Source organism: Biomphalaria glabrata, chromosome 13, assembly GCF_947242115.1.
Source record: "Biomphalaria glabrata chromosome 13, xgBioGlab47.1, whole genome shotgun sequence".
Classification (NCBI taxonomy): Eukaryota; Metazoa; Mollusca; class Gastropoda; family Planorbidae; genus Biomphalaria; species Biomphalaria glabrata.
The window spans coordinates 11,564,900-11,581,818 of NC_074723.1; the positions used below are offsets into that span (position 1 = coordinate 11,564,900).

Consider the following 16,919-nt stretch of genomic DNA (forward strand, 5'->3'; position numbering starts at 1 on the left):
GAAAATCGGACATCATGATATTTTAGATGATTCAAAGTTCTGATGCAAAGGCTACTTTTTTCTTTTCCGAAAGTGAACCATTTAATTTTTAAATTATCTATGCAAGCAGATTTTTCAAAAAAAAATACACAATTTTTTAAATGAAAAAACTTCAGGTGAGGTAAGTTTTTTTAAAAAAGGTCATAGACTTCTTCATTAAATAACTCAAGCTTCATTCATGGATTCGCGCATTAGTAAAACAAATTTGCATCTATGGTCATAATTGAAAAAGTGTCAATGGATCATGATAAAATATATTTTCCATTTATTGACTTACTGAATACTGATTCAAATGTTGTTTTAGTTTTAAAAGTTTCAAAAAAAAAAAAAAAACGAACTACTTTTATAGCGCGCAGTTTTGACAAATTGTCATTACAAGTTTTACAGTCTAAAAAACAAAATTGAGTCCAGATCTAGATATACTTATAATATATATAGATATTATCAATGTATTGTAATAACTTAAGGGAGCCAACTCAAGGAGGCAGGAATGTTTATTCACAGGACATCACAAATACATTATAACAACATCTGTCTTTAGCGCAGTCTTTTCACTTCGTTCTTCCCCTAATATAAACATCCTTCCTAGTCTAGTTTCTAGAAGTGTGCACCTTCTGCACTAGCCTGGATGGCGATGCGCATGGCAGAGTTATAACAGTATTAATAATTTGAACAAAATTTTAATTATTAAGGCAATAGCTTATCTTCTGACAGCATAGGGGTGCAGATTAATTTATTATGTAAACACTAAACAGTAGTATCTAATTAAGAAGTGAATCGGATACGAAACAGCATAGTCTGCCATTGTAGAACTACACCATTACCCGGTACCAAAGGCCTACTATTCCTGATCATAACATAGGCCTAACTTCTAAGTCTAGTAATTTTAAGATTGAACGTGTAAAATCCTACGAATTCTAGTCTAGATCTAGATTGTAAATCTAATTCTAGATGTAGACTTAGATCTAGTCCTAGATCTAGTTTGTATGACAATTGACAATAAAGATATTAATTAATTAATTTTTTTGTGAGGGGAAAGTCTTGTCCAAGTCTGTCATGTCATTTCTAGCAAGCTCACTACCTAAAGTAGGTGTCAAGAACGTTTGTTTGCGTGCTGCCAATATATCTAATTTTGTAAGAATAAATCTTTTTTAATTTCTCTTTATTACATGTAACATGTTATTAATTTTGAATGTATGGATAAGGTTAATATTTTTTTAAAGGGTACGCTAAATGAATATATGGAGATGCTGTGGCTGAGGGGTAAGGCACTTGGAACCGGAAGTCTGGTGTTCGAATCCTGGCGAAGACTATGTAGACCAGTTCGGGGGCCGATTTTGAGTTTGTGTTTCTTTATAACCTGTTAGATAGCTAGTTTAGTTAGTTGGGTTGCGCACTTTATTAGACTGACGGTGAACATACATTGTATAGTGACGACATAGACTTTGGGTTAGAGATTAGAATAGACTTTTATTAATCAGTTACTGCTAGACTCTTGAGGGGATAACATCGTTATTAGTGACGGACTAGACTGTGGCCCATTCTGTAATAAACGTTTGTTTGAAATTCACCTTGAGTGAACTTGGTCATTGAGTCTGGTTCCTGTTAGTACCTTATCTATATTTGTGACGGTGTGCATGCTTCAAGAACTCGCGACTAAAATACATCAAACAAGGTTCGCACCGCTTAGTCTAATTAAGCATCTTCTAGAAATAACTTCAGATACATTTGATATACACATGCATCCGTTACAGAGGCGACCCCGAACGCTCTAAGGGTCTTGCTATGATAACGGGTCGAGACGTCTTTGTTGAGGTTCGTCGTTAGTGCAGTGGTGATCACGCCTGAGCGCCAGCTTTATGCATTGTTACTGCAGTCATTATCTTTTAGCAGTGATCTTCATCGCACTTTGTCTCGACGGGTCGTTTTACTGAAGTAGTGTTTGAACGCCACAACGCCTTACGCCTGTCCATCAACGTAGACAACAAATCAGAACAACTGTGAAACAGTTTGACGTACAGCCAGAGCACTCATTGATCGTCGCATCGTGTCATTTGCCTGACGCCTAGATCGTCGCTGATCACGTAGGTGTTGGTAGCCTGGACATTGGTTTAGCCGTTAGCAGACCTGCATACAGATGGGACAGCAGAAACAGTCGTAGTCACACTAGGTCAGAGAAAGACAGTTTGCCCGCTGTCACAGCTAATATCAAGTTAACTTTTCACCCCTTTTTCGTCATCAAGAGAGTCTACGCACATTTGATATACACATGCATCCGTTACAAACCTTGTTTTATTTTATTTTATTTGTTAGTGTATTTTGCGTGTTTCCTCATTGAAATTATGAAGGTCAGTTTCAGTTTATATAAAAAAAGGCGTAAGATAATCTACAAGGAAAAAATTGCCGTGTACAAAACATTCAGGACAAAAGTCATAACTTGATATTTTGTTATTTATTTTTTTAGCATTCGTTTTTTCATGCTATTGATTAAGAAACTGTAGATGGCCTCCCTTTGAACAGCCCACTGTGGCTACTGAGTGCTAACCCCAATGTCAATGTCTCTGTTCTTTTTAATTGTCTTATTTCATACATTCATCTCAACCAGTATGTTACTCGCGTTGACGATTATACGAAATAATCCTTTGCATTGAAACATAACCTGGATTCATCAAATAGAATCAATTGAAAAGAATCCAAATAAGAATAATAAAATATTTCACGAACACATTAAGGATAACTATCAAGGATAAAATCTACTCACATTTGTGCCTATGTGCTGGTTATAAAACTTGGCTGATGGATTTACTTTTTATTTGAATGATAAGCAGTCAGTCTAACGTTAAATCTGCTACCAAGCTTATTTCTCCTTTTAGTAAACAAAAGTCAAGTACAATTTATACAATAGTATAAATTTTAAATAATTAATTTATGGTGTGTCAATACCATGGACTAATTATTTCTTTGATAAACAGAAATACAGATAACAGTTTATCGTTTATCTCTGTCTCTTTCTATATATATATCTTGAATGCAGGTGCGGACTGGGTGTCTTCTTCTAGCCATCTTTTTCCTGCTGAGCTGTGAGCTCTTTTGCAGACTGTGCCAAGAAAAAATTGTGTGCTGTTCTATTCAGTGCTGTACAGGGTGTTGGTTATGTTGGGCTGTAGTGGTAGTAGGGTCTGCCTAAGGATTAAGAAGTAACATTCAAAGAGGGTATGGTTTACGGTTTTATAAGAGTGGGACTGGGTGTCAAAATATAGCCTGGTCACAGTTATCGTGTGTAGTGTGCATCCGTTGTGCTTCTTTTCAAAATATCCTATGTTAAATTTTATAGCGCATGCGTGGGTTTAGGCCTACATGATGTATTTTTATGTAGATTTATGGGAATTTTAAAATTTTCTCCAGTAAAATCCTAACGTTAATGCTTCGTTGATGGTTTTATATCTCAGTAAAACATCTTTGAATGTCATGACTTATGAGCTAGAATAGAATAGTAAGAAAGCGTATTTTTTTTATTCAGTTGTTCCTCTTTTATCCTAATTTTACAGCCTAAAATTACTGAAGTTAATAAATTTGATTTCTATGTTTTTAATTAAAAATATATTTAATTGTAATTTTTATCTAGTTGGGAAACAAAGTTCTATAATAGATAACAAACATTGGTTCACAGTCATTTCATTCCAGTTCATTTCATCCCTGGTCATTTCATCTTTGTTCACTTCATCCCCGGGTTACTTTATCACATGGTCGTTTCAAGCCCTTGTCATTTTATCTACTCCACCAAATAATATTTGTAAAATTATGAAATTAACAATATTTCATATATTTATTTTACATGACAAAAAAGTACACATTAATAAAAAGAAATAGAATAAAATGTCATCTTCTTTTATACTATAAAGCAGAAAGGCGTATGTATGTATGTATGTATGTTACGCATAGAAATCAAAACCGTTTCACCAATCTTGATAAAACTTGGCATAAATACTCCTTGGGTACTAACTGGAACCGTGACATATGTATAGTAACCCTAAAACAAACTTAAGACCCACAAAAAAAAAGTTGCCAAACTCTATAAAAGTATTGCTTTTTCATGGATCTATGCCATGTTTACCATGTTTACATGAGGAAAGATCGAAAGGATCTAGATCTAGATCTAATTTTAAGAACTACACTTTGCACAGATAGTTTTTACTTTGACACATGAAAATACAAAATATAGCCTATTGATTTCATTTTTTAATAAAATAAAGCTTCAAATGTGTGTTACAAAAGCCTTTTTTTGCATAAATTCGTTATATCTGCTAATTTAGACGTCCTGACGTACCTTAGAATCCAAAAAGGCATGTTTACATGAGACAAGAGGGAAAGGTCAGGCATGCGCAGAGCGAAGGCTCCATGCTTGCACACAAACATCCTATGCCTAGGCCTAACTCTTGATCTAATTCTAAGATGACAGATCTTCTTTATACTTTAACACATGAACATACAAAATACAGTCCATTCATTTCATATTTAAAACAAATTAACTTTCAAATTTGTGTTTCTAAAGCATTTTTACATACATTCGTTCGCCATAGCTGCAACTCTATTATTGATATCGCGCGCTTCTAAAATATAGATCTAAACACAAGGCAATGTTTTCATTAAAAAATTATTTACAGGTCGATTAGCTATTTTTAGCTCCATTCCTAATATTCTTTTATTCATGAATTCATGCATTCGCTTTGCTTATATTATTTCATTTCTCAACAAGTATGAAGAGATTAAGTAGAACATTATAAACACTATAATAACATGCCCTAAATATCAACAAACAGCCCCTAGATTATATAGAAAACATATTTATATATGAGACGAAATGAGTGCTTAAAGGATAAGCCCTAACAACACAAATACACAATGACTAAGAACAACTATTTAATTGGAGATGAAGTGACCAAATATTAAATCAATAGGAATGAAGTGACGGGAATGAAATGACCCGAGATAAAGTGACCAAAGATGAAATGACTGGGGATGAAGTGACCCGGGATTAAATGACCTGGAATGAAGTGACCAAATATGAAATGACTGGGGTGTAATTACCGAACTCATACACATAAACATGAGCTTCATCTTTAGCAAGAACGCAGCCACGTTGACCAGTATTGTGGGAGTCTGCTTTTAAATAAAAACCCCAATAACTACACTTAAACACACTCATCGCTCATCACACTAACATTTTTGGAGTCCTTCATAAACTAAAGTAAATAAAAAATTCCCTTTCAGACCTTGCGATCTATAGCGCAAAATGATGTAAAGGTCATCTGTTTCTTTGGCCAACGGTTATCGAGCAGGGTGTCATGTGGCCAACACAACGAGCAAACCGCCTTTACATTCCCCAATTAAAGTCAGTGCCCATTGGAGTTGAAATGACACAGTGGCGCCCTACAAATCCCGAAATTCAAAATACCATTATTCTCCAAAATTTCAACCTAGACCCCAGGTTCGGAAGTCAAGCGCTTAACCACTCAGCCACCGCACCCTCGTCCTTCATAATGTACTCTTGGAAGAATTAAAGACTTCAAGTCAGGTTTAGATCTTGTCACGTTATAATAACATCTATAGACTGCTAATTCCAAGGCTAATTTCAAACATTAAAAAGATTATTTATGATCATGTTAAAGTATAATCATTATGACATAAGTTAGCTTCCAATGTTTATTTAATGAACATTAATTAAAAGCATGCAGGTAAATTTAAATTTGAAGGCACAATTTTTAAAAATTCAACATTCCTTGAAAGACAAGCACAATGTAGTAAAATGAAGATTTTTATAACAATTTTACATAACTTCAAAAAAGAAGTAAAATATTTATCATTGCTAAAAACATTTAATTGTAAACTATCCTGACCATTTAGAGTAAAGGTATTTAAAAGGCCGCATTACAGCAGTGACCAGTACCGACAAGAAAGCTTTAACATATATTTGTCTAGATTGTCTAAACTCCTCTTCGAGTTTCTCTGGACTGATAACGTGCTTAATATCCGCCATTCTATGTTTTCGTTGTTCAAATATCACATTCCTGAAGTCATCCTCTGCAGCTCTTCTCTCACTCTCGTATTGTTCACACAATCTCCTCAGCTTCTCGTCGCGCTCCATGCACAGCTCCCAATGTTTGTCATAATCATTTGGATTTTCGGCTAACAGAGAGGAATATCTCTTTACGACGCCTGCGTTCTCTTCTGAATATCGACATTTTCTAATGCTGTTGTTCAAGGTATATTCATCTCGCATTGACTTTAAATCCATTTGTAGTTTTATTTCTTCTGAAATGGCGCGCTTTGTTTGGACAGCAATCTTCACCAAACTTCGCACTTGTGGGCTACTTGCAATTAACTTTTCTAAATGGATTAACAAAGCATCCAATTTTATAATTACATTTTCAAGGCGATCAATCTCATTGTCTAACGAGTGTTGACAAGTTTTGAGTTCTTTTAATGCTAAACTTATTTCTTTGTAAGCCTCATTAATGTCATCTTTGCCTGAACAAGAATTTCGACCTGAAGAATCCTGCAGACTGAGAGTTCCTTGCGATGACTTTGGTAGCAAAGACCAAGATGAATTTGTTACAGGCACTAGTTGCTGGGACTGAGACTTACTGGAGGAACAGATGCTTTGACCTTTCAGTTGACCTACCATTGCAAACAGCTCTATGACTTGCTGTTTCCTAACAGATTCACATGTTGTTTTATTATCAAACAAAACAATTCTACCACCACACTCTTCCAGGAGCTGCTTAAAGGCGCCAGTTTGCTTCTGACACCATTGTTGGAAAGACAAATGATTTTTTTCATGTTCTTGTCGAAACAAATCTCCAAAACTCATAGCTATGATGCAAGACTCCTTTGCAAACTTCTCACCGAATTCAGCCTTCAGAAGCGAAACTATATTAAGCTCTTCCTCCGTAACCCGTGTGCCAAACCTTATCACTATCAAGAAAACATGGTAGCCTTTAGTATTAGTTGCAACAGCACACTTAAGAAATTTATCGAAAGACTCCTTCATTTTACTACTACTGCCTATCAAATCTCTTAGGCCAGGAGTATCCACAACTTTTATGACTCTGCCCTCTAAAAAAGCATAATCAAAGTCAAAAGAGGCAGTGACGTCTGCCATGGCAGACGAACTTTTGAAGGATTCGTTTCTCAATATACTGTTTCCTGTTGCACTTCGACCTTGGCCCAGTTTACCAATCAGCAAGAAGTCCGTATCTACGTTTGAACTCATTGTTTTAATTGACGATAATCTGCAATACAAGAATTTAATTTTAAATGATTTCTAGGACGTTCTGTAACCCATCATATTTAACGTATAATGCTAAAAATACATTTTATATTAATTATTACATTTTTTATTATTTTTAAATCTTCAGTAAATGAAATTTTAATTTTAATTAAGAGAAAAGGTGTATTATTTGTTAATTTGTTGGTCTCAATTGCGTCATCATTGAAAGCAATGCAGTATTTCTTAGCGGCTTTTAGGTACCTCTGTAGATTCAGCTCGGGTCTATTGAAATCATGTTCGCAAAGGGTTACGCTATTAACGGTATCAAAAGTCTCATTTGTCTTGATAAATGTCTGCTACTGTTGTAAAAGGCAGCTATTCTATTTGTATCGCAAAAAGAATACCGAAAAAGTGGTAAAGCTCTATTTGCATTTCTAGAACGCCATCTATTGTTTCTCGTCGTTCTGATATCTATCTGGTGATAGGTTCTTAGAGGTCAAATGTGCTTAACATGTAGCCATGGAGGGTAGGGAGGGTTCAACACCCCGACCGAAATGAAATCAACCCCCCGCAGGGGGGTGGGGGTCGAAATTTATTGACTGATTTTTTGCTTTCATTTTGTTTATTTTAGGTGAGATTTTAATATTAAACCATCATTTGCTTCAGCACAGCCAAGGGGGTTTTGAGTTTAAAACCCCCCACCAGGGGGTTTTGCAGTTAAATCTCCCTCTTCTATAACACAAAACAAAAAATGCAAACGACAATCCCCAAATTCCAAGAGCACAGTTAAGGAAGATTTTGATTTTAAAACCCCCTCCAAAATTTACGATAAACCCCCTCTTCAATATAAAAAAAAGCAAATTACAAAATCAAAATTCTATGAGTGTAGCCAAAGGGGTTTTGAGTTAAAACCCCCTCCAGTGGGATTTGATGCTAAAAATACATCTTCAATATAAAAAAACACGCTAAAATTCTTTGAGCGTAGTCAAGCCAATGGGGTGGGGGCTTTGAATTTAAACCCCCTCCTCCAGATGGCTTTTTTTTTGAAAGTTTTAAACCCATCCAGATGGTTTTGAGCTTTAAATCCCCCCTACAGAGAGTTTTGAGGTTGAAAACCTCTCTCTTCAATATTATTCTAAACAAACTACAGCCACCAAATTCTATGACCGTAGCTAAATAAGGTATTTAAATTTAAAAAAAAAACAAACTCCAAAGATATTTTTAGTTTAAAACCTCCGAACAGATGATTTTGACGATAAAACTTCCCTTTTCGATATAAAATCTAAAGCAAACTACAGTCACCTAATTCCAAGAGCGTAGTCAAGAGAGGTTACACAATTCTACCAGTGGCCATTAATAAAGTGCAGTGAATAGTCATCAGCCGAAATTGAAAAACACTAAGACAGATTTTAGGAGTCATTTAAAAAGATCGGGTCTAAATCAAGGAAATCCTATGCCGAATAGGGAGTCGATCCCTTAGTAAGGTTGTAACAGAGCGTCGCATGAGATTTGCGGGACACGTTCTCCGACAAAATGAATTACGCATAAGAAGAGTTGCGATGGCATCCTAGTACAACTTTGCGCCACTCATTCATGGAGGTCCTTAGAGCGAGTGGTAAGAAAAAGTACTGAACGGCGGTGACCGGTCATTTCATCCCCGGTCACTTCGTCCCCGGTCACTTCATCCCCGGTCACTTCATCCCCGGTCACTTCATCCCCGGTCATTTCATCCCCTGGTCACTTCATCCCCTGGTCACTTCATCCCCGTCATTTAATCCCCAATCAATTAAATATTTTATATATAAATATGATTCTGTAGAATGCTTTTTGACACTTAGTTATAGAGCTTCTTTTGGATGTGGGGGTTGTAATATCATAATATTATCCGGATTGAAGACCAAGTTTGGTGGAAGTAGTAAAAAATCGTTTGAGAGATAGAAGTGCGATTACAATAATTATGATCATGCAGATGATAACTTATCATCAAAGGCCAAGGTGTGGTGCAAGTAGAGGAAATCTGTGAGAGATAGAAGTGCGATTACAAAAATTTTGACCGTGCGCTGATAACTTATCATCAAAGGCCAAGGTGTGGTGAAAGTACGACCATGTTTCATTTTATTTTATTTTTCAATCGTTCTTTCTTGAAAATGGGCACGCCATTTTTAGCCTTGAAATAAGGTTTTATTTTTTTCTAATAAAGGCGGAGTTCACCCACCCTCAGGATATCATGTCGCCCGTATACGTTTTGCTTTAATTCCTTTTAAACATTAACGTGTTACAATTTTGTCATTTAAATAAAAAATGAATACTGTTATGACTTTGCCATGCGCACCACCACCCAGGCTAGTGCAGAGATGCGCACCTCTAGTAACCGGACTAGAACAGGATGTTGACATTATTAGGACTAAGGATTTCCGCCAAAGTCTAGAGCCAATATGGAGATGCTGTGCTCAAGGCAGATGTCCTTTGTGTTTGTCATGTCTCCGTGTAAATAAACGTCTATGTCCTCGTTGAGTTGTCTCCTTTAAGTTATTACAATTGGTGTCAGAAGTGGGATTATAGGCAACTCAACGAGAGGAGGTAGGATTTACAATGGCAACTTTGAAACAATTAGACCAACTCTCGGTTAGAGAGCTTAGGAAGGAACTTCGTAACCGATATGAGATAATTGGTGGTAACAAGGAGGTGCTTACAGCTCGTCTCCGGCAAGCCCTAATTGATGAAGACGAAGATCCGGAGACCTACCTATTTGAAATTGAACCGGAGATTTATGAGCTAATTGGCAAGATAAATGAAGGTATTGATGCAATGTGGGAACAAATTAACAGTATGGGGAACAATGTAGATAAAATGGTGTCTCAAGTGAAAGAAGGAGTAGACTCGTTGGTAAAGGAGCAGTTGCCTGTAGACTCGTTGGTAAAGAAGTTGCGTGGTCAAGACTGTGGCTGCACAAACAGTGGTGACGGAGACGCTGGGAATTGGAGCGCCGTCTGTGTCTGTGTTGTGGGCAAGTCTTGTGGTTGTGACTTTCAAGACGAGAAACGTGATGGCGATTGCTGTGATGATCTCAACGAGATGTACCGAATCGAACGGAAAGAGACTAATGAAGAAACTGAAGACTGTTACGTGCCTGAAGCGTTTGTTCCTGTTGTACCTGTTACCAGTACCTTAACTGAAGTCTGTTATGTGCCTGAAGCGTATGTTCCTGTTGTACCTGTTACCAGTACCTCAATGAGCCTGACGGAGCAAGACAACGTTGGGTCTGCGTTCAAGCCTGTTGCTGTGGACTTTAAAGACCTCTGCCTATCTTCCGGTGCCTACGAAGGAAATTCGAAGCTCGGCAACTGCATCCAGAAGTTTACCATGAATTGTACGTGCGGCGCATCACACATAGAATTTAGATGCCAAGAAAACCACCAACAGGGCATATGTACTTCTACCATCATCATCGACATTGGCATAGACGAATGTCAATCGGACTACTCTAAATCTGAGCCGTCAAGAGGAAGACATTTTCCACTTGAAACTGAAGAGACCTGTATTCTGGACGTAAGACTGTTGTCTGAGGATGACTGCGGTGCATTGGACTTTGTTTGCAACGTGGCTGCATGTGAACCTGCAGCTCCCTTGAGAGGCGTCTGTCGGGAAGGTCTGCTGAGACAGCGTGTCCAATCAACGGCTGTGCTGAAGAAAACAGTGCTCGACAATATCTCTTTGTGTGTCAAACGACCATGTCATCGTCACAACAACAGCCTGGTCAACTGGAGAAAGAGAAAGCGGCACTGGAGGAAAACAATGCCGATGGCTTCGTGGGGAACACACTTTCTGCCGCCTGTGGCTCCCACTGATCGACCTCCACCTGAACTGTCAAACCTCAGCCGTAGTGTTTCTTTTCGGGACGAAAAGTGCTAAGACGGGGGCAATGTTATGACTTTGCCATGCGCACCACCATCCAGGCTAGTGCAGAGATGCGCACCTCTAGTAACCGGACTAGAACAGGATGTTGACATTATTAGGACTAAGGATTTCCGCCCAAGTCTAGAGCCAATATGGAGATGCTGTGCTCAAGGCAGATGTCCTTTGTGTTTGTCATGTCTCCGTGTAAATAAACGTCTATGTCCTCGTTGAGTTGCCTCCTTTAAGTTATTACAATACATTAAATATTGCTCATTTCATGATTTTTTAAATTAAAATTTGTTAGATAAAAAAATCAGATGATGAAAATATCAGTTGATGAAATGACCGGGGATGAAGTGACCAGGGGATGAAATGACCGGGGATGAAGTGACCGGGGGATGAAGTGACCAGGGGATGAAGTGACCAGGGGATGAAGTGACCGGAGATGAAATGACCGGTCAACGCCGTTCAGTACTTTTTCTTACCACTCGCTCTAAATACGCAGAATTTGCGAAGTGTTCCGTTAAAGAACAAGTTATGATACATAATTTTTTAAAACGTTTATTTTTATAAATCTCACAATGCAAGACCGAAGAGATAAAATTCTGAAGCGTTCTATAAACAGTGAAGCCACTTCTCAGCTGCTAAAAGCTAGCTAGGCTCCAGTGGGGTGCCAAGGAGGTGACACCCTAGCGGAAAAAAATACATCTTTTCAATAGCAAACAATTTTCGATAAATAATTGCTAGATACCCGAACATGACTATGCACTAATAATATAAAGATCTACATTTCTCATATTGTTCTGCTTCAAATAATTTTGGTTTACACTCCATCAAAATAACCAAAACATTACACTAAACTTTATATCACCAACAAAACTAAACTTTACCTTAAGCTATATACGAACTACATAGATCTGAAGACTGTTTTGAACTTACAGAACTGTTTCATCGAAGCTATTTAAAAACACTGACATATCAGGAGGCCAACCGCTAGTCAGTGTTTATCAAATGACGACAGTCTTTACGTGTTCCCAAAATATCACGAGTCATGTGAAGAATATTCATTAATCTTAAAAAAAATTGAAAACATTGGCTGCCGCACTGAGGGTAAAAACAAATGACTTGGAAGTCATAGCTATCATTGACGTAAGGAAGAAACGAAAATAGAAAACCATATCGAACAGGTTGCTTGATGTCATAGATAAGTCTTACAAATGCAGTAAAGGAGTTTTGTATTCATGATATTAAATGCTGTACATTTTTACACTTTAAAATTTTTAGTTTATAACATAAACCTGATATATTTCTTTTAAGTTTCCACACCTTTGAATATATTTTACTAATTGTTAAATTGTTAAATAATCTGATCACACAGGGTGACGCCTACCCTAGTGACACCACTGCTAGGCTCTAAATAAAGCGATTTAAGAGACATTTCATTCTTTTTTTATATGGGTATGGACCAATATTCCTCAAATTGTGACAATCCAAGAATTAGTTTTTACTTTTTTAATACCACACGTTGAATCATATTATGAAATTACTAGCTCAAATATGGAGGCGCGGTAGCTGAGCGGTAAAGTGATTGGCTTCCTAACCGGGGGTTCCGAGTTAAAAATCCTAGTGAATCCTGGGATTTTTAATTTCGAGATCTTTGAGTGCCTCTGAGTACAGCCAGCTCTAATGGGCACCTAACATTAGTTGGGGAAAAGTAAAGGCGGTTGGTCGTTGTGCTGGCCTCATTAACCTCGTTAAACGTGGGTCACAGAAACAGATGACCTTTAAGTCATCTGCTTAATAGATTGCAAGGTCCGAAAGGGTAACTTTACTTTAAATAATTGTATTAAGAATGACGATAAAAGATTTGAAGAAACATAAGAAGGATTTAGTAAGCTAGCAATACTTCCAGGGCTGAAGTAAGATATTCAAACAAACTAGAAACAAAAATACTTTTCAAAAAATAAAGCTTATCTAAGGGGAAAGGTTCCGCAATTACATCCTTATATCTAAATCCTGTTAGATTTATTTCCCCTTTTCGAAATCAAACAAAAATTAATTAACTACCACTATTTAATTAACTGGAGGCGCGGTGGCTGAGCGGTAAAGCGCTTGGCTTCCGAACCAGGGTCCGATGTTCAAATCCTAGTGAAGACTTGGAATTTTAATTTCGGGATCTTAGACAGCCTCTTGAGTCCGGTTGGTCCTTGTGCTGGCCACATGACACCCTCATTGACCGTACCCCACAGAAACAGATGACCTTTACATCATCTGCCCTATTGACCACAAGGTCTGAAAGGGAAACTTTACTTTTTTTTTCTTTTTTTTTTCTTTAATTAACTAAAGGGTTAATATTTTGAGAAACAATGGCAAAACATCCAAAGTTTCAACTTGATCCAAGAATAGGAAGTCGGAGAAATAACGTCTTAAAATGTGTACAAATAGACATTTAGACATGACATTGAATAAGTAACTGTAGTCGGTAGCTGTAACCAAGACTGTAACAGAGCACGTAGATGTACAACTTAGAGAAACTAAAACTAACTCATGTTAGGCGCTAGAGTATAGCGCTATGCAAACGGTTTAATTGATAAGACGTTGTGACAAGTCAAAAACTCGCTGTCAGAGTCACTCTAAATTATCACAGCATTAATTATTATTTTTCATAATTTATTTATTTTATTTTGATTATTTGTCCATCCTACCCCTAAATCATTCACCCGCACCACCTTTTCCGCTCCAGGCTAGACTTAGTTGACCACCTTGGAGATAGCTAAGGCGCGTCCTTTCATTTATCTGCCCTTGATCGGGGAAAGGTAAACACACAATCTCTTTTGTCTTGCCCGCCGGATGTCTGAAGGAAGGTCGCGGTTGACACCACCTTGGTTTGAATGCAAGCTAATCCTTCTCCCCCTTCCTTCTCTCACGTCTCTCTTTGATCTAAGAGATTACCCTGGTCAACACACCGCGTGATATTCCAAGGTGCGGCTCCCACCTCGAGTCAAATCCACCCACGTGTAAGATAAATCTTAGCCTAGGGCATTTCCTGTGTCCGCCCGCACTTTCAGGCTTATATAAAGTAAACCAACTCAAATCAAACTCTCTTTCATTCTCATTCGAGCTGAGCTATTGAGTCTGGACTACTTCATACATTCTCCCTCCTAGAGGAATACCTGGTGGTAAGCCGAACTTAATCACAAGTTCCATCTTAATTACTTTTGTGCTATTTCCATTGGATTTTATCATGTGTATTTTGCCTAGTTCATTTATATTTAATTAGTGCATTGTGTATTTCTCACTGGCGTAAGTAGAAAACATAAACATGTCCTATGTATTTATTTAGGTATTGCATTAATCTATTAATGCTACGTTGCTCAATTGATCGTTGATGCAACCATGTATATATTTGTACACCTTATTTTATTTCCTTTATCTCGGTTGATCGCCTTGATGATTTTACTATCGCACTAATACTGCGCTTAGAAAGGAGATATGAGTTATCTCCCCTGTATTGAATTATCTCCCCTTTACTCATTTTACTCTGAGAGTTGCGCCGCTTGAACGGACACACCATTCAAGCGCGCTCCATTGTTCTCGACCCACGGTCATATGTAAACAATCATCTGGGTCGCTGACCACCGCCCAATTCAACCCCCCCCCTTTTCTTTCTCTATCCACCTGTGTTGTTCATTTGAGATTATTATTTCCCCTTCTATGTACATTTTATGTTATTATTTCCCCTTTTATGTACATTTTGATATTGCTACTATCATCCATCTATTTTCCAAATCCCATTTGTCATCACCTCCCCCTTGTGCTCTAAAGCAATTTTACCAATCTGACGAATGCACCTCAGTCGAGGGCATCGATAAGATGTATGAGAGACATGTCCTAACTTGTCTTTATTTATCCGCAGCCTCCCTCAAGTGTCTGCCTATTGCCTATTTAGATGCTTAGTGCTATTCAGCACTGTATTCGCCATCAAGAATCACCTATTACCTATTTATTTGCTATTTGCTGTTCAGTGTCTACTCGACGCCACTCAACTACTGCCTATGTGCTTAGTGCTATTCAGCACTGCACTTGCCCACTGAGATCTACTCAAGTCTACCACTTGGCGCTATCGGCATTGCCCGCCTATTCGACGGCCCACCTGCCAAGCAATTAGGTGCGACGTCCCTATAGACCAGATCTGTGTGAGACGTCATAGCTACGCCAACCCTCTGCAACTCACTGGACATATCCTGTCAACTACGCTGCCCACGGCAGATCAGCTCTGCCCGCAGTAACCTTGTGCCCACGGTATCCGGCCACCCGCCATACTGTGCCCACTACAGATACTAGAACTTGGGACTGAGACTCCACAAGAACTATATCGCCGGCGTCCCTCTATCCGCTAGAGCGCCACCTCCAGCTGCAGAACCTCAAGCCAGGACACAGCCAGCTGCGACATCAACAGGACAACCAGCTAAGTCAGAGGACAAAGTGACATACTCTATTAATAGGTGCAAGAGTGATGATCAAAATACCTTACTAATTAGAGATAGATGCAAACCCTCCCTCTTTTTATTCTTATATGTATGTTTATGTAAATAAATATTCTTCATTTTTAACTTTTGTATCTATCTTTCATTGCTTTGTCTCGTTGCGTGCCTGCTCCCGATTCATATGCTGATAAGTGGGTGTGTGATAGCTCTAAAAATAATCATCCCCTAGACACAAAACGCGCCAGACACACGTCACATTTCCCCACCTGTCACAGACGTAACTCTAATTGGCAATTACTTTGATTCAAGAAAACTAGCATTTTTGAAGAGCCTTAGTGCAAAACAAAAATATTTCACAAAAACAAAATATAAAAAAAGAAGGTTACAAAGACAGTTTGTGTGGAGACACAAACTCAGAATCGCCCCCCGAAGTGGTCCACCCAGGCCGGTAAAAAGGCAGGGTTCAATATTTTCAGAATTAAAATCTATCAAAGGCAAATGACACAGAAGAATAGAGAAAAAAGGTTGACAGATTTTGTATGGTGCCACAACGGTCCTTCAGACCAAGGGATAGGTGAATGTAAATGTGAAGTTAGATGTGAACCTGGTCTAGCTGATGTCTAATTTATGATTATCTAATTAATGCTGTCTTGTAAAGGGTCAATTTGTTATTCAAAGCCTCAAGAATAAAAAAATTTCCGTACAAAAAAAAATAAATAATTCCTTTAGCTTGGTGTTCCGTGGCTATAGTATACGGCTGCAGTTCACGCGATAATATGAAAAACTACTTATTTTTTGTAAATGTAATTATTATGACAGAACTCAATTGTAATAAAAAAAATAATTTTTCAACAAAAAATCTAAAACTGTTTGATAAATATGTTAAAATTATGGTACATTATGGGTGTCTTACTAAATAACCTCCAGTGTTTGTTACTATTAATAGTTAATAGTTGTAAAAGTGGTGTATTTTTATGAAAAAACTGTTTGCATACTTGATTTTAAAAATTAGATTTTTCGCTTTCAGAAAAGAAAAAAGTAGCCGTTGCGTCAGAACTTTGAATGGTCTAAAATATTATGATGTCAGATTTTCACTATCTTTTCTAATTTACGAGATCTAAACGGGACGGACGGACAGACCACATAAAACTAATAGCGTCTTTTCCCCTTTCGGGGGCCGCTAAAAATGAAAATGTGTTTTAGTCACATCTACCAAATGTTTGTAA

The 16,919-nt window shown here is 37.7% G+C and overlaps 2 protein-coding genes across 2 annotated transcripts in view; both read right to left on the reverse strand.

Annotated features, from left to right (window-relative positions):
- LOC106074337 (uncharacterized) overlaps positions 1-16,919 on the reverse strand; it is a 435,581-nt gene that overhangs the window by 296,739 nt on the left and 121,923 nt on the right. The window lies entirely within an intron of this gene.
- Positions 1-16,919, reverse strand: part of LOC106068842 (uncharacterized) — a 28,108-nt gene that overhangs the window by 7,779 nt on the left and 3,410 nt on the right. Inside the window, exon 2 of the mRNA XM_056008537.1 lies at positions 2,801-7,331. Within this exon, the coding sequence (XP_055864512.1) occupies positions 5,927-7,312 (1,386 nt within the window). The 5' untranslated portion in view covers positions 7,313-7,331 and the 3' untranslated portion in view covers positions 2,801-5,926. The remainder of the gene's footprint in view (positions 1-2,800; positions 7,332-16,919) is intronic.